This window comes from Centrocercus urophasianus, unplaced genomic scaffold (assembly GCF_019232065.1).
Source record: "Centrocercus urophasianus isolate 14NV4802_14NV808 unplaced genomic scaffold, USGS_Curo_1.0 seq_23, whole genome shotgun sequence".
In the NCBI taxonomy this organism is placed as follows: domain Eukaryota; kingdom Metazoa; phylum Chordata; class Aves; order Galliformes; family Phasianidae; genus Centrocercus; species Centrocercus urophasianus.
The window spans coordinates 4849338-4866474 of NW_024884789.1; the positions used below are offsets into that span (position 1 = coordinate 4849338).

The 17137-nt window shown below is 39.0% G+C and overlaps 1 protein-coding gene across 3 annotated transcripts in view; it reads right to left on the minus strand.

Moving 5' to 3' along the window:
- The window catches only part of MCTP2 (multiple C2 and transmembrane domain containing 2), an 81694-nt gene that overhangs the window by 12716 nt on the left and 51841 nt on the right, over positions 1 to 17137 (minus strand). For all 3 annotated transcript variants that reach the window (XM_042824435.1, XM_042824436.1, XM_042824437.1), the window contains 2 exons: positions 10235 to 10357; positions 7491 to 7532 (listed from right to left, as the gene is read on the minus strand). In XM_042824435.1, the coding sequence (XP_042680369.1) occupies positions 7491 to 7532; positions 10235 to 10357 (165 nt within the window). The remainder of the gene's footprint in view (positions 1 to 7490; positions 7533 to 10234; positions 10358 to 17137) is intronic.

The window sequence follows — 17137 nt, forward strand, 5'->3', positions numbered from 1 at the left end:
AAATGAGCAACTGCCATACAGAAAGTTATAAACCTAGCATTAAGATATTTGTTAAAGATGTAAAAATCAATCCTAAATTCATCATCCGCTCTACTTTTCTATCTGTGCAAAGTCCCACCTCCAGCACAGGTAATTGTGCTCCCTCCTTTTCAGATATTGCTCCTCTCTGAATTGTTTTGGACTCAACGTATTATGCTGCTGAAAAACAGGATTTGGATACCCATGGTTCAAAACCAGAGCTCTGAAGCATTTTCTTGAATTTAAAATAAAATATCCTGCCTGTTTCTCACACTTTTTTTTTTGTCCCTAAAATCATTCGTGAAACTTCCTTTCCTTCAAGGCCTTTTTCTTCTTTATTTCTTAGCTGATTACAGCACTGTGGGTGGACCAAAAACCAGTCTGCTGCCTCTGGGAAAGAATTAAGTCCATCAAAATGAACTTACAACTGAGAATTAATTATATAATCAGTGTGTTACTTCAAATCTTCCTTGCATATCCCGATTTAAGAAACTTTCATTTCTACATTAATTGCCTGAACAAAAACACAAAAGGGGTCTTACAAAAGATTAAGCATGTCAGCGGAAGAAGGTGAAGGAAAAAAAAAAAAAAGCAAGAACCCAGCAAATTCACAAATTAAGCCTTTTGTGTCCAGTTAATGCACATCAGCTTGAACTTCCACATGAAGACACCAAATCTCTCTCTGCCTCGCTGAATGAAAAGTACTTCTAGGTTTTTCTTTCTGAAATACACAACGGTTAACAATCTGAACGTAAGGGGTTACTGCATCTCTCTGATCTTTTTTCCTTTCCCAGCAATGCTATCCCACTCTCAGAAACTCAGGGACAGTTGCAAAAGAAACTCACATGACAACAAAATTGATGCACTTCCAGTGACAGAGACTTTGAAAATGCATGAAATATGGGGCAGGCCAAGAGGAGCCATCTCCAGCATTAACACATCAATTCACCACCAGTGAGCTCCAGTTGTCAGAGCTGGGACTGCAAGGGAAATCATGAAACCTATGGAGGAAGAGACTGAGGACAAAAATTACCCATTGTTTGCTCTGCACCACAGCCCAAACAATGCTACTTACTGCTGCTTCTCCAGCAAAGTATTCAGTGCTGAATTGAAAACATGGATGGTAGAGATCTGCTATTTCTTGCAAACCTGATTTTCATGATTAATAACTGCCATCTTCATAAAGGCTAAAAGCTGTTCCCTATTTTTTAAATCTGTCCTTCAGAGTTCACTCTGGATACATCCAAAAAAGTAAAATGCAAGTATGTTTTGCCATGCTGTTTTATAAGTGCATTTTTCTTTACGTATATCGCACGTATCGTATGCAGACAACTGAAAATTCAGGCATGTACTCACAATCAACTTCTAAATACTTCATATTTAATACAAAACGCTTACACAAAATGAAATCCTGCTTGCAACTTTCAGACAAGTGGTATTCATCAGCAAATTTCTGGCATGCCAAGGGAAACTCAATATATAAAGCTGAAGAACACTTGGGGGCAAGGATGAGGAATAAGAGGAGGAGAGAGAATAAATAGGAATTAATACAAAAGGAGGAAGAAAGCAAAACGCAGGCCACCAAGTCAGGACTGAAAATCTGGAATTAGAAGAGTCAGTCTGCCTCATTTGGGCTGACCTAACCATCAGGATTAGCTTTTTTTTTACAGCTATTCTGTTACATTACCACTGCTACAAACACATTAGGGCAATATTTTGGCAGGATTCACCCCCATGCACCAGATATGAATTCCCCAGCACATTGATAGCAAAACAAGATCGAGAAAAAAGGGAAAGAAAAAAGCTGAGGCATACATGACTTTTAGTCTGCTATTCTTCCAGGTTTTGAAAAAGATGCTGTAGTTACTCAGAGAAAAAGAGAAGTAACTGAAGTTGGATTTCACTTGCAACTTAGAGCCATAGAATCATTTGAGTTGAAAGAGACCCTTAAAGGTCATCTTGCCCAATTTCCCTGCGATGCACAGGGACACCACCTACAGCTCGAGCAGGCTGCTCAGAGTCTGGTCCAGCCTCACTTTGAACACGAAACTCCAAACTCACTGCTGTCTGCCAAGACTCCTATCACAAATCTTAAGGCCAAAATACTCATAGATCACAGATGAAGAACTTCTGCAACTAGAAAGATTTTATTGGGCATAAATAGGAGACCACTGTTCTCTACTGTCTATAGGGAACTGTTAGCTAACAGCTTCAGTCCAGCAGCAGAATGAAGCTGTTGTGAGAGGCGGCAGTCATGGAAGTCCCTTGGTAGCTCAAATGAATTCCAAGCAGAACTTTGAAAATAGACACCACAGCAACCTTGAACCTCCTGCTTTCCATAGGAGCTAAGGGTGGCTGTAACGATCCCAGCAATCTGCCTTGCTGAGTCATTGCCTTGCCCTAAGCTGTGATGTCTGCTGCGTGCTGAGGAGGGCTTCTGGGCTCTTACAGGAGGACGAGCACGCAGAGGGGATGGCTGCCAAACTCCGAGCGATTGCCTTGTGCAGTCCCAAAACTGTGCATCACAGGATCGTTTTGTTTATTAACACCATGCTGCAAATGTGCCTGCCTGGCTGTGGAAATGTAGCGAATCTGAGCGTACTTGAAATAATTATCAAATAGAGGAAATGCAACACATACAGGTCAATTTATGCTCTCAGTTAAAAAGGTGTGAAATCTGGAATAATTCCACCAGAGCCAATAGAATTACTTCAGGCTGATATGAAGGACAGCACCACCAGCCTTAATAGGACGCATTTTAAAAGCAGGGCACAGCATCCTACAGCTAAGTCTGGGGGGCAGAAAGGCCAAAGATGGCCATCTCATGCCTCATTAAGGAGCACTCATAGGAAAACACAGCACTTTCTCTGCTTACATTAGACAGATTTCATCCGTGCAAAGCAGACTTTGATTTTTCTAAACCAACCAGAATTTAAGATTGTGTGGAGAGGCTTAGGTCATAACTCTGTTGCTTTCCCTCTGGACAGATGTGAAATACAGGGGTTTAAAATGCATGCTCTGTACTTGTGTGCATTTGCATAGAGATGTAAAATAACCCAGAATCTGGTGATATTATTGCAAGTCTTAAAGCAATATCAATACTCACAACAGAATAAAACAACGTTCTGGCGAGAAACCTGTGCACAAAAACTAAAAAAGAAAGAAGTATCTTTTATCTTAAAAGAAAAACAACTCTGAGAAAAAAAAAAAGAAAAAAAAAAGTGCTTTCTCCTGGAAATACATGAGATCTAAGAACAATTGCACCGTGATTAGATTTAAACTACTCCACCATCATCTATAATCTAGCAATTTGGGGTACAGGAGGAAGATAGTCCTATTCATATGTCTGCCCAATTCAAAAGAAATTTTAACACCGTTTCACATAGCTGGAATTTTTAAGGGAAATTTTTAAACTCCTTGAGTTTTATGAGCTCAGCCCAGAGGTCTGCTCGCTGCTATTTAATATTCCTCCAGAGATTTAGAGGAGTTAGTGTGTTGGTTCGCCTACCTGCAGGGCAAGAGGAAGAATGTTAGCTTGCCAAGGTTTTTAATGTGAGGAAAGCCACGCAACAGCACCTGATATACCTGAAAATCTTTGCCAAGTCCCTGCTATGAATTCCTCTCTCCCATAACTCCCAAACCTACGGATGTCCAGAATGCTGGTGGGCCATGATGATGGGCCAAGGACTGTGCCAAGTTATGGCTGCTTACGGATCACAGCATTCTTAAAACATGCCACATCGTAGACTGAAAAATAACACATCATCTCTCTTCCAGTTTCTGGTACGCAGAAGGCTTTGCAAAGAGGAAAGCATAACCAGAGCAATCTCTGTACTCTGGATTAACCAGAAGTTGATTAGGTCGATAAGAAGCATGGAAGAAACTTACCTAAGTCATAACAGTGTCTTAAGTGATAACTGGAAACTTTCATTACTTTAGTCAAGATTGTAACCAGACCAGATGGATCCTGTGTGCTTAGAAGTGCCCCAACCTCTTTCTTTGCACTGATCATTCCTGGCACAAGCAGCAGAATCTATTCCTTAATACTAATATAGATGATGGAGGAGCTTAGTTTATTTGTGGTTTGTACACAAACTCATTAGGAAGAAATAAGGGAGGATCCATCATGCTTATTTAAGACAGTGCAGCAATGTAAGGAAGTCCAAATCTACGTAAATGCACACCTTAATTTGTTTTTTTAGACTCAATCTTGTCCACAATTTTGTGGATAAAGTATGTGACCCCTCTTTGTCTGATCATTCCCTTTTTAATTATGAGGGATTTTCAAACCTTTACCATCATTTTTCTTCATTAATCTCAATGGGAGATGATGAAATATTACATTGCAATTGTTATATGGAAGAAAAAGTAAGACTCTAATAAAATTATTTATACTTTTAGAGAATAAAACAATGAGACGTTATTGTTGTCTATGACCTTTCCTAAGTATGGGGATACAGCATCTTACACAATAGACTCTTGGTTCACGTTTCAATTACTGACCTTTACTGTGGAGAAAATTAATGCAATTTTCATCTTAATTCATCCGTACAAATAAGATCCATACGGAAGGTTTTCCACATGCTGAATCGAACACAAATGGAAAATGTCAGCTGTTTGCTACCGGATGAATTTGACTGTAATTTGTTTGGCTAAGTTTTTTCAAATTGTTCTCATACAAGTTGGTACCTATTTCTGAAAGAATTTCTTATATTGGGAATGAGGAATTCTTCTTCGGGGATTTTTTCTGGCCATGAGACGCTAAACACTTCTTGGAAGTTGTCAACAAACTTGGCTTGAAGTCACAGCATCGTCTAATCCTTTCCTATTACATCCTGTTAGTCAAGCACAGCTATGTTGGCTCACCACTGGATGGAGATCCTCACAGAAAAAAAACAGGAATCTCTGCTGACTTTTTGTGTCTGATTTTCTTCAGACTTAATTACCAAATCTGGAAATAGTACTAAGTTTTTATTCTGTTTTGGTGGAAACGCAAACCTTTTTCCACAAAACTTAATACTATGAGCAAACTTAAAGACTCTTTCCAATCTGCTGCTAGCACACTCTTACTTAACAAAGTAGCTGTCTGCTCTTGAAGCTCCACAGTCGTTGTCAAGAGAAGAAAGAGGAAGAAAGTAAAATAAACAGAAACATTCAATGATCAGACAACTCACAATCTAAGCTGCATGCAACTTGTCTATACCACTCTACTGGTGGGCAAAAGATGTTTCAGCGACGTAATTTTAAAACAATCCTTCAGACAGTCTGACAGAGCCCAGAGCCGACAGGACAGAGCCTGAACTCCACATCTAAGATGGAGTGAATCCAAGAAGGCATTCATCCACCGAGCAGCTTGTGCCAAAGGGACACAGCTCTCTTATCTCTGTGACGGTATTTGGAAAGGGCAGAGGGAGAAACGATGGGGGATTCGGCAATTAAGCGCTGTCATTGAAGACAGATAGTTTAGGTGGAGGGAGTTAATCTGCTCACGGGTTTTTGAACTGAGCGTCTGTGTATTTATAATTTGTAAACAGTTCATCTCTTAGAGGGTGTGTTACAATTCCCAGAAGCATGGTCTGTTATGTCTAACTTGCAGCAGAACCCAGAAAGGCAATGTGTGCGACTGTTTTGATACAACATGATGATAGGAAACAGAAACAGTGGCCTCGTAGACTACGACTCAACTAGCAGATTTCAACTTTGGTTCTTGTATTAGGGAGGAAAAAAAAATACACAGACTTCTTTTCGAAGTATGGTTGTCTATTTAAACGTTGACACTGCTGTGAGATAACGTCATAAAATTACATATTTCTTACACTCCCTAGAGAGCATTGGCCACCCTCAAGCATGGAAAAGTCACTTAGAATAACCTAATGCACTTAAAGATGCACAACATGGTCTAACGCTGGGGCAAATAGACCCAGGATAACAGGAAGACAGTGAGGCAACGCTGACAAAGTGAGTGGCCTGGGACATGAGGAATGGATGGCAATTCTCCAGTAATTCTGTGTCTGAATCTCAGATATACAACACTAGTATACAAATTAATACAAGTTAGGAATTATTATTGCCATAATATTGAGATAAAAGCATTATCTTGATAAGAAAGCCGAATGGAGGCTTTCTTATGGAGAACAGAAATAGGATTGGCTACAGAGAATATGTTACACATTTAGGAACCACACAAAAATACAGAGTCAGCATATACAAGCACCTAACACTGGGCACTGACAAAACAATCAACATTCCAGAGATGCAATATTTCTTGGGAAACAATGCAACTTCCATTTAGCAACTTCTGCTAGATACTGGTTCACTTAGTTGACCAATTTAACAATGAGAAGAATGAAGTAAAAATGAGAAACTTATTGTGCATTAAAAGAATCCCTCAATTCATCTGGATTGTCTGGACTTCCAGTTACAACTTCAATGGATTTCTGTGATTGCTGTATTTTGATGAGCAAACAGAAGAGCAGGTTAAATTTAAACATCTACTCCTATCAACAAGTCTGCTGAGCTTCAACTCTAGTGTATGTGACTGAGAAGGGTTAAGGTACACTTTTTATCTGTGGTATTGATTTTCTTCACAACGATTTCACTCTTAAACCACAGAATATTCACAAAGAGCTTCTTAACTTAGTACACAATTTGAAAGTTTTGCATTGCCCTGTGAACCCTTCCTTCCCAACAGCTCAAGTTTCTTTGCATGCTGTTGCTTGTTAAATAATTCCTCACCTTTGAGCTCCTAAGTATTTATAGATTATCAGATTCTCCTTCTCTTACTTACGTTTTTTTCAAGCTGTATACATTAAATTCTCTTAATCTTTCTTCACATGTCATGCCCTCTAATCCTTTTATCATTTGTCACTGTGGTTTGATAAACTTGAAAAAAAATCCAATGAATTTTTCATGGTGAGCAGAATGAAGAAGTATGCTCTAATAAAATAAGGCCTCACCAGTGCCAACTCTTTCTACATTTCTGCTGAAAAACTAAAAACTTTTTTTTTTAAAAGGTTCTAGAAGAAATGTTGAGAAAACCTTAACCAGTCCTTCACAAATCACAACAATTCTACAGAAATGGAAATGCTGTACGATTTGTTGTAAGCCATTAGCGCAGAATGTTCATCCAACACTCCCAACGGAAGTGATGATGTATTTTATGTACTCACCTTGTCCACCCATACACATACATGCTGGCACATGAACATAAGTCTCACGATTTCAAGCATACCCTGGGCACCCCCACAGAATTCAAATGAAGTTCACAGGTCTCATGCAGGTAATGCCATTATTGAACATTGTACAAATCAACCAGCGTTCTCGAATTGTCAGTTTGCTGATTAGCAAACAGGTAACAACTGTTTTCCCAGTTAAAACAGGTAAGGAATGCAGATCTCATGGTGATAGGATGGTTAGTGAGCTACAGCCACTTTCTTTCTGATTCTAGCTAAAGTACCATAAGATGTATTTACCTTATCTTCCTCATCGTCATCTTCATCCAAGCCCATAAGCTCCTGCAAAAGCATATGTCCATATTAGAAGAAATTACAGTTCTCATTGACAGGCAATGTTCAAAAAGCTCAGCATTTCATTACACAGTTTTCTATCAGTTCTATTGTGAGTCATTAACAAACCCACAACTTTCACCTTTCTGAAATCATGTTTAGCATTCAAGGACTTTGTTTTTTGTGATATCCTGAACAAAGCAGGCAATACCCTATACAAATTTTAAGTCTAAATAAAGCATTAGTGGCTGTGTCCTATCATTTGAAGGCAACTGGCTTTCAAATTCATCGCCAACTTTAACTAGCTGTAAATAGCTGTGTTCTTAGTCTGACAAACGAACCAGTCAGCATGTCAAGGCTGAGGACTCTACACTCAACTTGTTCCATCCTCACTGATACAATGAATGCTCTCTCCCTTTAGGGCCATTACCGAAGCATTAGACGGTAGAAAATACATTAGTATGAATATAATCAATCTCATGATTCATATTCAGATTTCTATGCAGCATTATTCCGTCCCTTTAACCTCTACACTGATAGGTAGGGAAGGGAAACAAAAGTTTTGCTTATGGCTTGAAATTAGGAATGATTGGGTTTTAAATCAGGTATTTTATAAACTGAGTCTTTAATAGGGTCCTCTAAGATTTTCTTGTTTATTTAATATTTCACTCACTATATTACAAGTTTTAGTACAGTTAACAACAAAGATGTGAAGAATCAACAACAAGAAGTGTTTGGGATTCGGTTTTCAGTTTTCCTTCCAAAATAGTTGCAACTAGTATTCAGTATTCATTTCCAGGTTTACTCAAGCTCTTTACCCTACTCAGAGTACCTAAGTTAGCAGCGATCATGGTTTACGTTTCTATAGAAGCTCCCATCTGTAAATCATAAAGCGTTTTACCAATACTCATGCATTTAACATCCTGGCAATTGGTTCATGCCTACAAGGTTAACACTGTTATCTCCATTTTATAGACAGAAATAGGAGTGAGAACGTGAAGTCCTCCCTTCCAAAGACTCTTGCTCTCGTTCTTAACTATACATGAAAAGTACTGCACATATAGCCAAGGTCTCAAGAAGCAAAAATAAATAAGCAACTGTGAAAAAAAGCACTGGTATTTTGAAGAAAATAACTTCTGTCATCTGCACGACAGATGTGACCAGAGGTAGCACCTGACTGTCTATTTCTGACCTACAGATGGTTAGAATCATAGGCACACATAAAAAAGGAATCAGGTAATATTATAGGCACTTTGATGACTTGTTCCATATGATCCCAACCCTGCAAAGCACTCAGGCAGACATGTAACTTTTCTTATGCAAAATACACCCCTGAATTGCACAGCATCACACTGCTCACAGGATGCGTGACCAAAAAGGGCCAATTTTCTGTTCAACTTTTCTTCCCTACTGCTTAACTTGGAATTTCAAATATGAACCTCTTGTAGCATCCACCTGAACGATCTGCTGTTCAATCCTGCTGACTTGTGTGAGACTGACCTCATCTGAACGTGCAATAAACTCACCACAGGATGAGTGATAGGTGTTGAATGGTAGTCTCTGCGCACTTTTCCTAGGCAACACAGCAAGACTGTGTATTGCCTTTAAAATAATACAATCAAAAGAAATGCTTGGCAGAGATTCTCCCACATGAATAGTCCTCATTTCTTGATGAAACAAAGTAGCCTCTGGAAATGTACAACACCTTTCTATGTTATTCTGGACTTGGAGAAAAGCATTTTTTCTTACCCTTCGTTTTCAAATCAAACCTCCTTCCTTTTCGCTATAGTATGACTTTCCACGCGTTCCAACAATCCTTCCATTTGAGAATGGATCCAAACTGAACTAGAAGCAACTTTTGTAGCTAAAACTAATACAATAGCAATTTTTTTAAATCCTCGGATACAATTTCTGTGTACATAATTCAAGCAATTCATTTGTGTAAAGGAAGCCCTTAGGGGTACAAATGTCAATCATCTTTTTATCAGAAGTTATAAGAGTTAATTCAGCCTGTATTTCATTATTGTACTTGTAATGCATTTATAAATGGAACATTATGAGAATCTCCAAATTTATCCTCTGCTTCCACTGCAGTTATCGTAGTTACACAAGTAAAGACAGTGGTCAACATCAGAGTTTCATATCTCAACATACACAACTGCAACATACAATTATTTTTGTATTTTGGATTTCTTTACTTCATAAAACAAGTGAAAGAACTGAGGACTAACTTTCACAAAAAATATTTGTCATTTAAATGGGGGGGGCGGAAAGGAGGAGTAAGGGTTTCTTCTTGAAGTTTCAGATAGCAGGACAAGGTTTAAAATACAGCTAACTTCTATTTCAGCGTGAACTGACTTTCCTCCTCTGTGAGTCATGAATCATCACAGCGATGCAAAGTGTAAGAGCAGTGGAGGCATGGGCTTTGGGGTCTTGTCACACTGCAAGTCCTTAATTCAACATAGTTACAAAATAACTACAACTATTCTTAAGTGAAACTTCCCTCCTACGCGTTCTCCTGCATACTACATTGAATGGTTTATTGCTTGCATTGAATCAAGAAAATTGTGAGGGTGGAGGACTCTTTTCAGTAACTTTGAAATAAAAATGTTTAGCTGCACAACTAGATTAATATCATTAAATGCATGACATTCTGCTGAAGGACAAATTCAAGCTGTGGCTGCCAGAAACATTAATGGCATTTTACTTGCCTGGGCATCCTGGGTGTTGCTGACCTTCCCTGTTCTGACAAGGCAGAAGTTGTATGCAAAGAGCACCAGCAAAGCCAGGGGCACCATGTACAGTTCAACGCTCCATACAGTGACCATGAATACCTGGGAGAAATAAAGCAACAGAAAAGAACACATACAGGTGTTTAAAGAGAATGTGATGCAAGAAAACGTTCCAGCCATTATCCTGATGTACACACATCCTTGAATCTCTGCTAACCTCATTCATTTCTTGTTTTGGCAAAAAAAGAAGCCTGCTTGAAAAGCATTCTCATTCTATTCTGTTTGAATCCATTAGGCTACTATTTGTTTGCTTCTCCTTCCCTTTTTTTGGTGAAGTACAAATCTATGAACGTAAGGTTGGTCCAAAGGCATTGTTCACTCCTTTCTGGGACTTGCTCGAGCCTGAAAGCTTTGTCATTAATGCTAGAGCATAATAGGCCCACTTAAACCTGTCCCACTTCATCAAACCCTAATTGCCAGCAAGTCTTTCACTGACTAGAGAAGAGTTTCTTCCTCTTGTGCAACAGGAGCCATCCACCTCTTCAGTCAATCCAGGAGGTATGCTTAGCAAATGGAACCTCACCATTAATCCACTCACTCTTCTTGGCACAGCAATGCAAAGACCTTTGAGAAGGCTCTTGGCTGCATGTGATGCTTTATTTTGAGAAGGAATCCGTAATTCCATTCTCCATTTCCATATACCTGCCATTTTTCAGTAAAGCATATTCTGATTTCACTGGTTGCTTGGGGCCTCTTTATCCAGAAAAGGCATGAGTTTGTGCCTTTGAAGCAATATCTGATAAAACCCTCTGACTGCAAAAGTAGAAGCCAACTTTTGAGGTTCGGTTCTGCAAACTGGATCAGTGGAACGTGTAACCATTGCGATGGGGATTTAAAAAGCATTTAACCATTTTTCAAAAACACGATACCAAGCCAAACTGCAATCTTGTCTTACAAATACCAATTATACGTGAACAGACTCCAAACTTTGTGGTTGGAAACGTAAGTTAACAAACTAAATCCAGAACTGTCATAAAATGCATGTTGTGATCCCATTTCCTCTTCTAAAGATACACCGCATTTTCAGAAGAACTGACTGACGCTGATAGAAACTTTAAGCTAAATCTTAAACAGTCTCCTTCAGAGAGTAGGCACAAAAACATTTATCAGATTTTTCTTCCCCCACGTGACTCTCAGAAGTGATCAGAAACAAGAAGTCACATTTTGGGGCAAATACAGGCAGGTGAAAGAGAGTCAGATCCTCCAGTTAACACATCTCAAACTGTCGTGAGAGGGCAACTGAACTTCAGGCGATCAGAAAACTGAATCTCTAGCTCCACTAACCCTCAGCCTGAGACTCTGTATATGAAGGCAAGGCTGGCATTTGCAGAACAGGCTATTTATGGCAACATATATAGCATTATGGACTCTGGACTCTACCACATCAAAACACTCCTTCCCACCGCATTCCATGGGGAGAATTCGCACCCCTACAAAACAGCAGCTTCTGCAACTTTTAAACAAAAAGTCTTGCCTGATATCTGGCAATTGGTCAGTTAGCATCTACCAGGGGCCGGCCACAAACTAAGAGACAATGACTGTATACGTAGCCCCGCCCAAACAAAGGCCACATTTTCTAAAGCCAACCTGATTTTATCTTAACTGTTACTATGCATGGACTTAGATTGTCATCCTGTTATTGGCATCTATAGGTCAGCAAAACAATATTTGAGATATACACATTTATAAAGTGGGTTGACATCCATGAAATATAAGCCCCATACTAATGATTTGCAGCATGAGAACACAGAAAAGGATTAGATTGTAATTTCTTTTTTTATCATGCTCTTCAACACGTTTACAAATTAGACAATTGTACTAACAGTCACATTTCATATGTAAGCAAGGTAACAGAAAAACACGAATGCTGGCCAAGAAGATATGATACTTGAACTCTCTTACAGGAGTCTCCAAAAAGTGTGATATCTCAAGATTAAAAAACAATTATTAAGTTATTCCAGTTCCCCCGAATGTTTTGTAAGATCAAGTAAAGGTGATACCAGCTCTTGACCCACCTCAAATATAATTCTGAAGTATAAGTATCTGTTACTGCACATATCCATCTACATATACCTTGCATTTAAACAGACAGCTAAAATTGATGCACACACATATACGTCTGATCCTTACGAAAGCACTTCTATAGAAATTCATATTGGTAGATAATTATTTAAAAAATTTGCTTTGGCATGGTGGAGGAGGTTGCATATACATCATCTCCTCAGAGTCTACATAAACTCACTCTTGTCTCAGCACAGCAAAGATTCCACCAGCAGTCAGCTACGCTGACTCCTACAGGAGTCAATGAAGCCCTTGAAGAACCTTTCTTCATTCATTCAACTGCAGGACTTTCACCAATTCTAGTGCATCTGTCACCATCCTATATGATCATCACTCTGCTCTGTTGCAAGTATAATACAACCTTGCAATCACAGGTCATTTAGGCAAGATGGAAAACCAAGACCTTGGTGATTTTAGATCCAACAGTGTATTTTGTGTATTATTAAGTTTCAGGCCCTAAATAAAACTTAAAATTTAATTACAAAATCTCAGCACAGGCTCAATTGATAGCAGAAGCATACTGTTGCTTCCTTTCTAACGCTGAGTGGTTATCAGCTGCTGAGCTGCAATTCAGATGGCAACACTTAGATTGTGCTCCTTCAGCTACTTAAGAAGAGTTGCTTTGCTGTTACCATTGTAATAGAGGCAACTTTCATTACTGTTACATAACACAGATACAAGACAAATTGAATTAGCTATTCAAAAATTACTTAGCCTCGGAGGTACGGGAAATGATTCCTGTGAACATACAGTACATAATAAAAGTTGAGAGGGTGTTTATACAGTAAATAGATATATTTCTGCATCCTAACAGCCTTTTCAGTAGTTCTATAGCATCAGCCAGTAAAGCAGTTCCTATACAAGAACTGCCCCCTATTTTATGATGTTGGCCCATGACACCATAGGTGGACGTTGATATGGCAGTAGAGGTTGAACCTTCCCATCAATACTCTGTTACATTTTGTTGCCATGCACAGTCTGACACAACGGCATCCGACGTGGAAGTGCACATAAAGCAAAGGCGTGCCATTGAATTTCTTCATGCAGAAACAAGTTCCACACATGGACATCCATTGATTCTTGCTGAACTTTAATGGAGACCAAACAGTGGATGTGAGCACAATGAGGTAGTGGGTGGTGCTGACAGAGATGTGAAAGACAGCCACGTTCTGGATAGCCATGCACAGCTGTAACATCACAAATATGGGGTATTGGCTTCAATGCATTGGAAATGATAGTGGCAATGGTGAATATTGCAAAGCTTGTGCCAGGTGAGTCCCAAAATGCTCACACAAAACAGAAAGAACACTACATGCAAGTTTGTATTTCCTCCTCAGTGGTACTGGGGAAAAAGAGCTCCCGCCACATCCCTCTTAAATTATTTTCTACCAAAGCCTTTTGTCAAAACTCAAGAATGGTTCAGCTGACATACACAATGGTTACTGCAAGGATTGGTATTTTCCCAACTTCTTTTAGGCCTTAGTCTATCTTCTTGCTAACACATAGGTTGGTAAGGGAAATCATTAACAGGTTCAGATCACCTGTTCACAGAAGTCAAGGACAACATTCAAGAGCCCCTGATCCAAATGATCTATCTGGTTTTAACAATCCACACTTTATTTCTTCTTGTTTCATATCATCGTTAGACCAAATTCTGTCAAATGTAATCCATGACATCATTGACACCTTTTGTTCTGGGCTTCATACTGTGCATGAGAAAAGTTAAAATGACAGCAGCTGATTTCTAAAATAAACATCAACAAGCAAAAAACTAGCTCTCTATGTTACATCTTCTAATGCAATTTGAGAACATAAAAGCCTATTATCGAACCCAACAATTTAATTCACGACATTATAAAACAATTATCAAAATAGAAGCAGAAAAGAAATAGACATATCTGGAGGGGGAAAAAAGAAGAGCTCTTGACACTAATATTTAGACTAGAGTTCTACCTAGAAGAGAACAGCAACATCACAGCCTTGGAGAAAAGACCACTCGATTTTAGCTGATTAATGTGTTGCTATTTCAAAGGGCCTAATAACTACAAGTTAAAGCTCTGGAGGTTTGGAAGCTGTTTCATCTGAAAATCATTGAAGAGGGGTCCAACTGTTCCTGTCAAGAAGCATGGAGTTTGAACAACCACGAGAGTGGCCCTTTTGACAGCAGTACAAAAGATGAGAGAAGGCAATCTCAACTGAAAGTAAAAACAAACCTTTAGAAACACATTTCAAATCTGGTTTTTCTGCCCCTCTGGTTCCAATTTAGGATCTGACTATTAAGAACAGATTTTAGACGGGTGTCTACTAAAGTATGCCCATAAAACATTTGTCACCAGCAAACCCACAGTCAAGGGATAGAATAGTTTTAAGAGGTTTAGAAACCCAGCATTAAATGGGATTTTCTGTGCATTTTTTCTACATTTTAATTACATTTTTATTTATTTATTTATTTATTTAAGTTTAAAAAGAAAAAAAAAAAGGATTTTCTTGGCCTAGTAAGTCTTTCTAGAGAAGTAGCAAATGTTACGTTGCTTAACGGAATAATTCCTGAAAAACAGCAACGATGGGAAAAGGAGAGGGATGCATTCCATCAGATGGAAAAAATAAAGTGAAAGGAGATTAAATGCATGCAAGAAGCCTATGGTAAGAGGTTATTTTCTCAGGCAGCGTAGGTTCCAATGCTAATGAAATGCCTCATCAGTGCAACTGTGAAAAATATTATTTGAAACTTCAGGTTTCAAAACCACACACTATTCGACTGAACTCTAAATGACTAACAGCTTTGACAAAAGTTTCCTCTCCATTTATAAATGTGGCCTATGCAATTCAGGAAAAGGCAAGAGAAACAAATGAGCTAATGGTACTTCAAGTTATCTGTTCTCAACCAAATCAAAACACTGATTTTGATTAGAGACATAAAGACACATTTTCCTTCATTTGCAGTGAAATTAGATATTTCTAACTTATCTCAGAGTCTTCACAAATGGACTCTGAACATTCTAGCTTTTTTTTTTTTTTTTTTTTTTTTTTAAGCTTTCAGCCCCTCTGCCCCAAAACACAGGATATCAGCCAATAACATAAGACACTGGCTCCCCAAAAGGGCATTCAAATCCCTCCAAGGCAATAAGTTTGTCAACAACAAATTACTTCTGACAGATATTTATTCCTCTCTTAGAAAGAGTAAAAGAGCTGAAGGGAGAACGGACATACCTACTTACTGCAGGAAATCTGTGTGCGTACATACCTGCATTTACTGCGGCATCAGCATCTCCTTGAGATACCAGGCATCATAGGTGCACTGACAGAGTGCAGAGCCTGTGTAATGGAAATCAAAGCACAGCATGCAGGGCCATGTGAATGCAGTAACCATTTCTGTGATCATGGAACGGCGTGTGCATTTGATGGGGGAGAACACTGAAAAGGAACTTCCTAGCAATTAAGAAAACACATCTAAAACAGCTCCACATTGAGGCACAGTAAACAGGGGCTGACACGTAGAAAATATTTTCCAGTGAAGTACCCCTCCCAAAGATTTTGGTTTTGGAAGACTCCTCCGAAGTTGCACTTCACCATTCTTCCTATTACCCCCATTTCATGGAAACTACCTTGCCATACCACGCTCAGCTGAAAGCACCTACTGACCTGAGCAGAGCTCAAGCTGGTGATGAGCACTTACTCCCTCATTGTGATGCAGTAACAAAGAACATGGCAGGGAGAGAAATTATACTTAAGTAAAGCAACACTGTCAGAAGAAACCTATTTACTTTAGATTCAATTTGCTTTTTGTATCCCTAGCAAAAGAACACAGAGCATCTCAATAGCAGTATGGTACATGTGCTGTACTGAGTGGGGATGACCAAAATAAAAAATGATGTGAAGGAATAGAGATCATTAAATATTTATGCCACGTTACAAATTGTCCCTCCCTGCATTGCTCCACACATCTCACGCTTTACAGTTTGCATAAAACTTGCTAGTTTTATGGCTATATCACAGAGTTTAGCCCTTCTCCATAGGTGTACTGTTGCAAGGACAAATTGTATTAGACTGCAAAAAAAAAAAAAAAAAAAAAAGGAAAGGATCCACCTAACCACCCCAAAACCACATCAGAACACCAGACTGCACGTATTAGATGCATGTCACAGCACAGAGCTGAAGATTACAAATAAAGGGTTTGCTTAAACAGCACCGTTTGCTAACATGCTACTCACTTTTTCCAGAAGACACCTTAGGTAACAGAAACAACATGGCTGTGTTTGCTCACACCAGCAGTCTGTGTAGGCTGAGAGCTGCTGAGCCACGTCCTGCTGCCACAGCCACATGTTCTGTCCCTGCTTGTTTCAGGTGCAGCCCCCTAAGAAAGTGACTATCAGTGGGGTTAGCAGGAGATGCCTGATTTCCATTCAGTGATTTATATTACATGTGACAATGCAAGAAGGAAAACGAGTGACAGAATAAAGCCTTCAAAGTGAGACACAAAGACTGGAACTGTACTCACAAGGATCAATATTTTAAAGATCAGTTTGAATACCCAAAAAAACCCCAAATCAACATTCCCTACTTCCAACAATATAAGATGTGAAACAACCAACAAAACAACCAAAAAACTCCCTTAAGAACATTCAGGAAATCTCATTCTACTCAAGTCAATGTACAACAGGGCCTTTTTCTTTTTTTTTTTTTTTTTTATCACTGCCTAGTTTAGATACTTCAGGAGGGTCGCATTTTCTTTGCTGCTGCTAGGAAGTAGAAACTCATTTG